Source organism: Benincasa hispida, chromosome 9 (genome assembly GCF_027475165.1).
Source record: "Benincasa hispida cultivar pf3 chromosome 9, pf3_genome.v1.1, whole genome shotgun sequence".
Classification (NCBI taxonomy): Eukaryota; Viridiplantae; Streptophyta; class Magnoliopsida; order Cucurbitales; family Cucurbitaceae; genus Benincasa; species Benincasa hispida.
The window spans coordinates 4,986,646-4,999,546 of NC_143486.1; the positions used below are offsets into that span (position 1 = coordinate 4,986,646).

General features: G+C 32.5%; 1 protein-coding gene across 5 annotated transcripts; it reads left to right on the top strand.

Annotated features, from left to right (window-relative positions):
* Positions 1–4,627: 4,627 nt before the first annotated feature.
* Positions 4,628–12,455, top strand: PUM23 (pumilio 23). Of its 5 annotated transcripts, none has more exons than XR_005484094.2 (12): positions 4,671–4,878; positions 5,560–5,844; positions 5,976–6,339; positions 6,610–6,912; positions 8,390–8,557; positions 9,045–9,188; positions 9,429–9,548; positions 9,657–9,842; positions 10,633–10,781; positions 11,094–11,276; positions 11,442–12,116; positions 12,205–12,455. XR_005484094.2 is itself a non-coding variant. In XM_039042308.2 (11 exons), the coding sequence occupies exons 2-11, from the start codon at positions 5,573–5,575 to the stop codon at positions 11,827–11,829; spliced, it is 2,277 nt and encodes a 758-aa protein (XP_038898236.1). In that variant the 5' UTR covers positions 4,628–4,878; positions 5,560–5,572; the 3' UTR covers positions 11,830–12,455. The 5 variants fall into 5 exon arrangements, 3 of the variants coding, with proteins under 3 accessions (XP_038898236.1, XP_038898237.1, XP_038898238.1); XR_016532138.1 differs by having other exon boundaries at positions 4,718–4,878; positions 5,536–5,844; XM_039042308.2 differs by having other exon boundaries at positions 4,628–4,878; positions 11,442–12,455.
* Positions 12,456–12,901: the final 446 nt, after the last annotated feature.

The window sequence follows — 12,901 nt, forward strand, 5'->3', positions numbered from 1 at the left end:
CAAATGAGACGTTGATTTTTCAATCAATCTTTTAAATTGTTATAAACGAATTAATTGAAAACCTTTATTATGATTATATTTGAAAATTGTCAATGCATAGATTCTTAAACGTGTTTAGATTTCTACAAATGTCAATTTAACAAAAATGACAATTATAATTTGAATTGACAAATTTCAAATAAATCTTAAGTGAAGTCTAAATTAATTTACTTATATAAGTTTAGAAATTTAATTGAAAAAGTTATAAGGCTCCGTTTGGAATTGTTGTACCTTTTAAAATAATTACTGGTAGTTGTGCTTTTAGAAAAATCAGTTGTGAAAAAAAAATGTAAAATAGTATTAAGTAAGTTCAGCTTAAACTTGAAAAGTAGTTAAAGCGGTTTTTGGTAAATAAATATAAAAACATCTTATTTTAAACGTAATAACTAAAATAGACCTATATTCAACTTCTTTTAAAAAAAAATTGTTTAATTTAAAATTTTAAATAATTGTTTAGTATGATAAATTTTGTTTGTTATAGATTAATTTTTAAATATTAAGAAAAATAGTTTTAATTAAAAAAAATGAATATGTGTTATGAAATTGAGGAGCACAACGAGAATACGGATATGAAAAATATTATAATAAATAAATAATAACTAAAAAAATAAAATAACCAAAATCATGAAAATTGAATAATATGAAAATTAGTGGAAGTGGAATTCTCACTGATGTAGGTGTAATTTTAAAATTCACCAAATGTCACTATTTATAAGCAAAGTGGCAAGTAAGATGCGGACTTACATAGACACAAAGCATAAATAACTACAAGGCACATGAAAATCATGAATGGTGACACATGGTATTTGAGACACTAAGCACATCTATTTTCTATTATAATATTCATAATACTTCCCCTTCGATGCCCATATATATATATGAAATATGTCTCGTTAAAACCTACTAGGAAAAACCCAATGGAAAAAAACCCTAGTAAAGGAAAAATAGTACACATTTTATATAATACATATTCCTAAAAAAATAATATATTTATCACCCTCATGAAAACATCACTTAAGATCTTTGAGTCGCCGCATTCTAATGTTGTGTACCAATTTTTCAAAAGTTGTGATTGGTAATGTCTTTGTAGTGCTGGGTTATCCTTCGACAAATTTATTGTACAATGATGTCCCCATTTTCTTCAAGATCATGAGTGTAGAAAAGTTTCGGTGAAATATGTTTTGTTCTATCTCCTTTAATATATCCTCATTTGATTTGGGCTATGCAAGTTTTGTTGTCTTCGTATAATATTGTTGGAAGGTTTTTATTAGAAGACAAGCCACACGTTTCATGAATGTGTTGAGTCATTAACCTTAGCCATACACATTAAAGACTAGTCTCATGAATTGCAAAAATTTAAGCATGATCTAAGGAAGTGACCGTTATAGTCTGTTTCGCCGATCGCCATGATATAGCAGTTCCTCCACACATGAACAGATAACCTGTTTGGGATCTAGATTTGTGTGAATCAGATAAATATCTAGAATCTACATACCTAACTAGATCAAAATTTGATTTATTTGAATAAAACAAACTCGTATTAGTTGTTCCTCGGAGATAACTGAGTATATGCTTAATTTTGTTCTAACGTCTTTTTGTAGGAGAAAAACTATATCTAGCTAATAAATTTACTAAAAATACAATATCGGGTCTTGTATTATTAGCAAGATACATAAGTGCATTAAGTACACTAAGACATGGTACTTCAGGACCAATAAGTTCTTCAAAATATATCTTTTTTTATATCCAAGGGACGGATTTTCATTAGAATATTTAATGGATGTGCTTTGTCCATATAACATCTTTTCAAAAAAATTTCTGTATAAGTTGACCAGTGAATAAATATTTCATCTGTCAAATGCTCAATTTGCAAATCAAGGAAAATTTTTGTTTTTTCGAGATCTTTCATCTCAAATTATTTCTTAAAATATTCTATTATCTTTGAAAGCTTTTCACGAGTTCCAGTTATATTCAAGTCATCAACATATACAGTTAATATTGATTGTGATTTCTTTATAAACACGCAGACATATTGGATTGATATCTTTCTTTCAATAAATATCTACTCAGGCAATTGTATCGCATCCATCCTGGTTATTTCAATCCATATAGTGATCTTTGTAACTTTATTGAATACCATTCTCAGGAATTTGATGTATATGTTTCAGGTATCTTGAATTCTTTTGGGATTCTCATATAAATATCATTATCAAGAGATCCATATAAATATGTTGTGACTACATCCATAAGATGCATATTCAGACTTTTATACATAATCAAGCCAATTAAATATCTTAATGTAATTGCATCCACTGCCGGAGAATACGTCTCCTCGAAACTAATACTAGGTCGTTGTGAAGAACCTTGTACAACTTTATATCTTATGATCTCATTATTTTCATTTATTTTCCTCACAAATACCCATTTGTATCTCATAGGTTTAACACCTTCTGGTGTTCGGACTATAGGTTAAAAAACTTATGTTTTGAAAGTGAGTTTAATTATGTCTCAGTTGCTTCTTTCCACCGAAACCAATATTTTTTATGTCAACATCCTTCAACAAATTTTGGTCCAGGATCCTCATTTTCAGATATAATATCAAAAGCAACATTATACACAAAAATATTGTTAATAATTACATTAGTTCGTATCCATCTTTTTCCTGTTGTGACATGGTTTATTGAAATCTCATTATTATCTTTAGACATTTCACCGTCTTTATTAATCATGTTGAGGACTTCTTTATGGGTATTTACATCATCAATCAAGCCTTTTTCACTATTAATTATTTTCCATTTTCGATGATTTTTATTTTTGGAACCCACTGGTCTACCATGCTTCTGGCGTTTTTCAGACTCATTAGTGAAAACTTGTTGTGCTGGGATATTAATTTTTGATGAAATATTTGCAGATGGTATATGTGACTTAATTACTTTATTTGCATCTATAATACATTTGGTAATTTATTTGCCATATTTTGCAAATGAATTATTTTTTGAACTTCCAAGTTCACATTCATGGAATCTAAATGAGACAATAACGATGCATTCCATGTAATTTCTTTTGCCAACTTTTTAATTCCTCCCCTTAATGTTGGAAAAATTGTCTCATTAAAATGAAAATCAGCAAATCGTGCAGTAAATAATCACCCGTTAGGGGCTCAAGATATTTAATAATTAACTGGAAATCATATCCAACATATATTCCTGATCTCCTTTGAGGACCTATCTTAGTGCGTTGTGGTGGAGCAATTGGAACATATAATGCACATCAAAAAATTCTCAGATGGGAAATATTTGGCTCATGACCATAAGCTAATTGTAATGGCGAGTATTTATGAGATAAGCTATTGGCTTAATGCGTACAAGTGACGTTGCATGCAAAATAGCATGTCCCTATATAGATGAAGGAAACTTAACTGTCATAAGTAATGGTCTTGCAATTAATTGCAAACATTTTATAAATGATTATGCTAAACCATTTTGTGTATGAATTTGAGTTACGAGATGTTCAACACTTATCCCAATTGACATACAATAATTATCAAAAGTTTGAGATGTAAATTCACTAACATTATCAAGACGAATTGTCTTAATTTTATAATCAGGAAATTATGCTCTTAACTTAATTATTTGAGTAAGTAATCTTGCAAATGCAAGATTTCAACTTGATAATATGCACACGTATGACCATCTGTTAGATGCATATATTAATACCATAAAATATCTAAATTATTCACTTGGCAGGTTAATAGGTCAATATATATCACTATGAATTCGTTCTAAAAATGCAGGTGATTCAGTCCTCACTTTAGCTGATGATGGTCAAACTATCAATTTTTATTGAGAGCAAGCATCACACGATAATTTTCCATGACAAATAATTATTGTCGTTAATATCAAGAGCAACAAACTCTAATTTTGTGAGATTTGTCATGGCAGCACCATAAAATATTGTACTTATGTTAGAATTTTAATAGATATTGAATATGCAAAATAACATTAAATTTATTAATTATAACGAAGAGGGAAAAACCGACATACCTTATCTTTAGCGAGGAAAAAGACAGAGCTGGTACTGATAATGTGTTATGAAATTGAGGAGCATAATGGGAATATGGATATGAAAAATATAATATAATAATATTTTTATATAATAATAAAAATAAATAAAAACTAAAATAAAATAAAATAACTAAAAAAATAAAATAACGAAAATCATGAAATTAGATAATATGAAAATTAGTGGAAGTGAAATTCTCACCAATGTATGTGTAATTTTAAGATCTACCAAATGTCACTATTTATAAGTAAGGTGACAATGGACTTACATGGACACAAAACATGAATAACTAAAATCATGAATGATAACACATGACCTTCGAGACACTAATGAATATTTATTTTCTATTACAATATTCATAATAATATGGTATTTTTTTATAAAAAAAAATAATATAATAGATAGATATATAATCCTAAGTATAAAACTGAAAACAAAATATTAATTAAAAATTTTACCCAATTTTAGGATAATCTAAAAGTTAAATGGATATTACTTTTAAATGACTTCTGGACACAACCAATGCAATGATGTTTATCTAAATAAAATACAAGGGAGGATATCAACTCCGAATTAAGCGGGTATAAATCGATATATATATTTTTTAGTATTTATTATTTTGTTTGTAGAAGAAAAGAAAAGACAAGTTTTAAACCCTGAATTGAGGTTTTCAGTTCTACGGCGAGAAATTTCAGGGACTCACTGCGCCAAGTCGCTCGCCATCTTCTCCTTCCTTCCGCTCCGCCATTTGGGTTTCTGAAAACAAGCTGTTTCGGTGTAAGTTTCTCCTTTTTCCATTAATATATTTCTTTCGCTTGCTGGGTATTTTACTCTTTTTGTATCTTTTCCAGATAGTTTAGTCGAAATTTGGTGTGCTACAATTATCCGAGGATGACAATTAATCTTCGTTAGTTAGCACTGTGGTTTTCGTCAGCTGATTTATTTGATTTTTCACTTTTTCATATATGTCGGATGGCCAAATTTTGTTTAGTTTATCGTCTCTGCTTAATTGATGAAGTATGCATTTGAAGGATTACGAATTAGAGAATGATTTGGTTCATAGTTTTTTGTTTCGAAAGTTATTCTTGTTTACTCATAATTTCTTTACTATCATTAGTTCTCACCTTTTTTTCTTTTTTCTTTTTTTAAAAAAGAAACATATGAATTCTCAAATTCCAAAAACTATAACATGATCTTAGAAACTACTTATTTTAGTTTTCATAACTTGCTTGAATTTTGACAAAATTGTTAGGAAAAGATTACTAAATAATGAAACTCATGTATGGAAGTAGTGTTTATTAGAAGCTTAATTCTCAAAAACCAACAAAATCGAAAGCCAATGGCTATCCCATTGGGGGTCTAAATTGTTTAGTTTTACATCTTATGCTCCGATTTTTGCTCCACCACCGATGATTTAAATTGATGTATGGTCAGAGCTCTTTTCTACGTGGTGGGCAGGGCCTAGGTGGTTATGGTTTCTGTTGGTTCGAGAGCTCTAACATCGAGGAGACATAGAACCTTTGTCTCAGCTGAAGACCACTTAATGGGTGAAGATAAATTAGCACGTAATAGTGGGAGAAAGAAAAACGCCATGAACAGGAAGGCTGAGCGTGGAGGTCATGGCTTTGATGGGAATAACACCCACAAGAACGCTTCTGGGAGGATGGATGGCGGAACCTTGAACTCCAACAAAAAGTTCTCCAATAACAAAAGTACGTCCACACCACAAAGTTCACTCATTAGGTAATGTATCTCTTGTACAAGTAAACTAGGTTTTCTTGGACGTTCCATTGGCTTTAGAGTGTACTTTTTCTTCAACTTTGTGCAGTTTTGAGCTACTTATTCTCTATACTCAAGGAAGTTATCTTATATAGGAAACAAGTTGATCCTGAAACAACAAAATACTTCACCGAGATTTCCAATTTATTTGAAAGTGAAAATGTTGACTTTGAAGAACGATCGGTAATTTGTGGTAATGCTCTAGAGGAAGCTGCGGGGAAAGAGTTTGAACTTGCTACTGATTATATCATAAGTCACACTATGCAAAGCCTTCTTGAAGGCTGTAACGTTAATGACCTTTGTAATTTCCTCCATGGTTGTGCCAATCAATTTCCATTTATTGCAATGGATAGATCTGGCTCACATGTTGCTGAAACAGCAATCAAGTCTTTAGCTATGCACCTACAAGATGAAGATGTATATCCTCTGGTCGAAGATGCTTTAACAGTGATATGTAAGGTGTGAAATTTTAGTCATACGTTTTTCCTTTCTAGATTTTGGACAATGAACGTTCACTTTGTATTTCTTTGGTTTTTATGTGACATTCTTCAAAGCATTTGATAATTTCTTGCTTTAGGCGTGAAGTTTCTTGGTTATCATAATAATTAACTTGAATAATCAATAATATGCACATTGCATGAGTGTGTGGGTATATGTAATATTATATGCATATACATAACACACTTTCTCACACATAATTTGTGCCTTAAGTGTATAATTCATTTTCAGGAAATTGTAGCAAACTCTCTAGATGTGATGTGTAACTGTCATGGTTCACATGTTCTTCGAAGTCTTCTTCATCTTTGTAAAGGAGTACCTCTAGAGTCTTCAGAATTTCATACCAGAAAGTCATCAACAACGCTAGCAGAGCGGCTGAATGTCAAGGCACCTCGTTTTAATGGAGATCATGGGTTTCATATTGAGGGAGGCTTCCCAGAATTACTGAAGCTGCTTATCTCTGGGATGCTGAAAGGTGTAAGAAAGGATGTCAGGATCCTGCAAGTAGATCAATACGGAAGTTTGGTTATTCAGGTTTTGTTTTACAAAAATAAATTAGTATTTTTGTGGTTTCATAAACTATTTTTGTTAACGCTTTTTCAGAATTTCAAGTTAATTGAGGATAATGGGTAACGGTCCATGATTTCATACATTAGGCCACTTGATGGTTGGCTTCTACGACAAACATTTAGGGGGTGTTTGGGCTACTAACATGAAGTTGGTGGGGTGGGCTATTATAACCTACAATTTGCTACAATATTACTAATTCAAATCCTTCTTTGTTATAGTGTTTACTATTTTCTATTCATCCTCTCTTTTCCCCTTTGTTACGATATTTAATGTTTCCTACCTAGACTAAAATAGTCTGCACCCCAAACATAGACTATTATAACCTACAGACTATTATAATCCAGAACTATAATAACTACAGATTATAATAACTAACTCGGAGTCCCAAACGCCCTCTTAAGGTGTATGGGTAATTCATATTTAGTTATAAGACTATAAGAGGATTGGCCTCTGTGTCAATATTGGGCCACTAGCTCCTAATTATTAAATCTGCCTGGAGAATGTGTATTAGACATGTGATCATGTCTTTCTTTTCCTCTCTTTCTATTGTGCTTCCCATTCATTTGGCAACTCGCTAAATTCATCTTTGTAGGCATGAAAATGCAGAAAAGTTAAGTTAGAAATTGACTTTAGGTTTTAAAAAAGTGCAGAAGAAATGATTGACATTGAGGTTTGGTTACTGTTAATAATGAAGGGCTGATGGAGCGATTATGATAATGTAAGCAAAGACTTAAGAGTCTCAAACTCAAATGTAAAAAAGAAAATGCTCGAGGTTTCCTTGGTAAATGCAAAAGAGGAATTTGTATTACCTTGCATTCAAAACCAAAACTCCTTTTCTGTACTCATTGTAGGACTAGAAGTTGAGGAGAAGTGTTTTAAGATTGTTATTTTTATCTACGAGAGCTTCTTTGCTCATTAATGGTAGAGGCAGGTTTCTTGATGATTTTCTAGCGTCTTGGTTGGAGAGAAATAGGAAAGTTATTTTAACAGCATTGTTCTTGTTTGGGAGGAGGTTCCAAGTGTTCTATAGTATATGCTTCGTCGGGTACTTTTAGGAGAGCTGGCTGTCTCCATCTTTATCTAATGGTTGGTAATTGAGATATTTTAACGTATATATGGGTTTGGGTCTTCTGCTTTTTGTATAGCCTTTTGACTTCTTTTTAGATGAATTTGTTTTGTATTTTGTTGTTGACCTTGAAGAAAGTTTTGTTTATTTTTAAAACATATATGAATAAACAAATTTGAATGGGGTTATGAGGTGAATGGTGGATTCTTTTAGCTAAAGTGTTGCCATCCATCTATCTTTCATAAATCTACAACTTTTATCACCTTTGAAACTTTCAGGTTTATCAATGGGTCGTTATAACTGGCATCCTACCTGGTTTGTTTTTCAGCTTGCTCATTAATTATGCTGAAGTGATATTTTTCCACTCTCTTACAGACTATTCTGAAGTTGTTGGTGGGGCAAGATGACGAGCTGAGGCATATAATTCCCACCCTCCTTGGTTGTAGTGAGAAAGATGTCGCGGAGGGAAGTTATGTACAAATATCAGCTGTTCCAGATGTTGTGGATTTGATGAAAGAGACTGCATTTAGCCATTTAATGGAGGTGAGATGGACCATCCTGGTGGGAATATTATTTGACCTTTCAAATTTTAGCAGTCAGGTGTTACATGTCTGCCAGAATAGATCTTTGTGTCTACCAATATTTTTGTGCAGACATCTTTGTGGTTCAAGTAGGAAATAAACAAACGAAAATATGGGAACAAATTACTATGTCCAATCTATATCCTGAAAATTTGATTATTTCTTTATGCAATTTTCTGTTATATCATTTTGTGGGTTTGGGGCGTTAAATACACTTGGGGCAATTGAAAAAACAAATAGAAATAAGATAGAGGCTTTAGAATGTGCAGAAGAAATGCTTAGTTATAGTGTCAAGCTCTATCTCTTGCACTTCAAATATTACCCCGTAAAATTAATTTGGATTTCTGGTGCATTCGTGAGATGGTTTTCATCAACAATATTTTGTCCATGAAAAGACATAACGCGTTCTTAGAATTAGATGTATTGATTCTGGTAGTGTGAATTTGCAGGTGATTTTGGAAGTGGCTCCAGAAAATCTGTTCGATGAACTTGTCACAAAAGTATTCCGGAATTCATTGTTTGAGTTGTCATCGCATCCCTGTGGAAATTTTGCTGTCCAAGCACTAATTTCTCACATAAAATATAAAGATCAAGTATGTATTAGCATTTTTTACTTATTGTTATAATTTGAAAATGGCGTTGATAATAAATATCTTATTTGATTTCTCTCCTCTCCCAGTCATTTTCACACATTAGACGCATGCTTATATGCTGACATACAACTGTAACAATTTTCTGCTGTTGCGCGTGTTGCATTACATAGATTAGTATGAACATGTTGTGTCAATACTGCTTAAGGAGTTGGCTTTTTTTGCTCATGTTTTTTTACATAGATGGAGTTGGTATGGTCCGAGATTGGAACAAAGGTCAGAGATCTTCTTGAAATGGGAAGATCAGGAGTCGTTGCTTCACTAATTGCTACTAGTCAGAGGCTTCAAACACATGAACAGAAGGTGTAAAATTTGGTTTTTGAGTATTTACTTACAGGTATTTGAATGTTGATGTGTACTGTTTTGATTTTTCGTCCATTTTTCTAATTATGAGTTTATGATATTTGACAGTGTTGCGAGGCTCTGGTTCGTGCTGTATGTTCAACTGATGAATCTCCAAAATGTATTGTTCCTCGAATATTGTTTATCGACAGATATTTCTTTTGTGAAGATAAAGCCAAATGGGGATTTCCTAGTGGAGTAAAAATGCATGTCATGGGTTCTCTAATTCTGCAGGCAGTTTTTCGATATCGAACAGTATGCTTCTTTTCCTTCCTGATCCTGATATTGCCATTTCTTTATTTCTTTGATTTTGGAAGGGCAAACAACATTCATTTTTTACCATTTCTGCAACAGAGCTGTCTATCCAGTACCACAGAACTGTCCATTCATTTTATGTGCGTAGATTTACGTGGTTTGTGTTACTGATGTTACTATTAGCGATTTTGTATTCTTTATTTCTTTGGGGTTCTGTTTTATGAATTCTTTTTCTCCACTCTTCCAAGGCATTGTCTCGATCAGATCTCTTTGAACAAGTATCTACAATTGTTTAAAGAGAATTTAGCCTCATAGGATCCTATGGCTTGTTCAAATAAATGTGGGCTTAAAATTCTCTATCAGTTATAGATTTTTGTTCTGTATCCAAATCTAGTGTTATGGGACAGTTTTCATGGAAGATCAGTTATTAAGGTATAGCAACCTAGTAAGCAATTATCTCAAATTTGGTTTAGTTGTATAGTTCGCATTCTATTCCATTAATTTCTCTATGTAGGAAATTTGTACCATTAACTTGTTAAGTCTATAGTTATCATATAATCTGCATCAACGGTCTTTGATTATAGGATGGAACCACTTGTATACTTTTGGGTGAATTGATCATAATCACAGAAAACATATTATTTACTGTGAAACAACATGAATTGCATCAGAGTTTGTGCGTAGATGTCAAGAACTTTCTAAACTTTTTTTTATTTGATTTATGAACTTTTTTTTTTGTGCATTACAAGTTTGATTTATTTACATGTCTCTTTGCATTTTTATGTTGCAGGCACTGATTCAACCTTACATTACAAGTATCACATCAATGGAAGACAATCATGTTCTTGAAGTAGCAAAAGACTCCAGTGGATCTCGTGTTATTGAAGCTTTTTTAAATTCTGACGCCCCTGCAAAACTGAAACGCAGATTAATTATGAAGTATGTCTGCTGAACTATTTTGATGGCTTTTATTGTAGTTTAAGTTTTCCTTTGCCGAGGTCCTTGATTTATCTTCTAAACATTATCACGTTTTCTGTAATTGTTGTCTCCCCTTTGAATAAAAAGCTTCAATCAGGCACATAGTTGTTCGATTGTTGATGTTTCATCTTCAAAGTTCAAATTACTTCGATTGCGTATGATAATCTTGTTGGTTGTAAATAACCGACGAAGTTTTTATTCAGTTTGTTGGATTTTTTTTTTGTTAGTTTTTGCACCCAGTCAATGACAGCTTTTTCTATCCTGAATCAATAGGCTACGAGGACATTTTGGAGAGCTTTCAATGCAGTCATCAAGTTCCTTTACAGTCGAAAAGTGCTATAATTCCAGTAACTTGTCTCTACGCGAGGCCATTGTATCTGAGTTGGTAGTTTTACGAAGCGATCTCTCCAAAACGAAGCAAGGACCTCATCTCTTGAGAAAGTTAGATGTTGAAGGGTACACAACCAAACCAATGCCTTTTATTTTATGAATATGACCTAGATCTGTTTCCATCATCATATGAGTCGGTGATGTGTGCCTTTTCATATGTTATAATCAAATGTTGTAGCATATCATCAGAACAATGTTTAATGTTTTTTTACTAATTCTTTTTGGACTCAGGTTTGCATCCCGACCGGACCAGTGGAGATCAAAACAAGCATCGAGGGAATCAGCTTACAAAGAATTTCATGATACATTTGGGTCTGGCAAGTCCAAATCACTGAGTATTGAGGGCTTCCGAGCTGAGAATTCGAAGCATAGGTCACATCCAAAGGACGTGAAGACAACGCGGCAAGAGATTGAGCACCAAACAATTTCTGGCAAACCCTTTCTATCAATGGCTGGCTTTAAGGGCAAGTCAGAAAAAGGTAAGCACGGTGGTAAATTACATTCAAGATCTTCCATGGATATTGATATCTCAGAAGGGAAAACGAAAACTTCCAAAAGGAAACGGAATAAGGATCAGTTTGAGAACACTGTGGCGGGAAAAAGGAAACGGAAAATGTAGCTTGGAACCGGAAATAGTCCTTGTACTTGTACCCTGTAGCAGTCAGCACAAAAGCATTGCCTGGCAAAAAAATCTTCAAAGCTAAGCTATAGAAATTGCAGTAAGTTGTAGCTTAAGAGTTTTCACCAGGATCATCTAATCTTAGCTACAATTTTTTTGGAGTTGTAGCATAAACTTTGATGGGAATATAGAGGAAATGCCTTTCTATTTTTAGTGGGGCGGGAGAAGATATTATGATGGAGCATATACCATGCAAGATCTTCAGAGTAATCAAAGAAATATGAGAGGTCAGTAATCAATTTTTTTTTTCCAAGAAAAGATTGATCTTCATGTCGGATGATACTTAAACTTTATTTGCTAAATTCACTGTCCAAGATTATGTTGTCGGAGGACTTGGATGTTTATGCCTTTTATTCACAAAAGACGAGGACGTCGTGCATTGTGTGGAAGAAGAGATGATCAAGTAACGTATCATCGTCCTCTGTTTAATTTTATTTTCAATTTCTCATTGTTTCGTCAATTATGCAACTTTTTTTCATCTTTACATTAATGTCTCCCAACCCAACTCCATTACAAAATCATCCTTTCACTGAGTATTTGCAAGTTTCTAGAGATTTTCTGATGTCTATTTGGCCTTCAAATGTATTAAAAAAAAAGTAGTATATATTTTCGATGATGACACTTAGTCTTTCTCAACTTCGGGTAGAAAAGGAAATTTACTATGAAGTCAAGGTTGGTTAATTCTGCATATGTCATGTCTGGCTTATATGAAATTGCTGATATTGGTGAGTCAACTCTATTTCATTTTATTTTTGTTTTGTTTACTTTTAGGATGGTAATTGGTGTGCCGTATCTATTAAGATATGCTCGGATTAGGTTAGTGAGATAATTCTAATGAAGTTAGGCCACAATATTGGTGTAATCTTAATGGGATTTCAATGATAGATCAATCGTAATGGATCATAATCGCAAATATAATTGGATTGTTTTTAATTACATTTACTTAGAATTATAAAGATGCTACATTTACTGTTACTGTTGCCATTATCGTTTATGTGATAAATTCAAAATT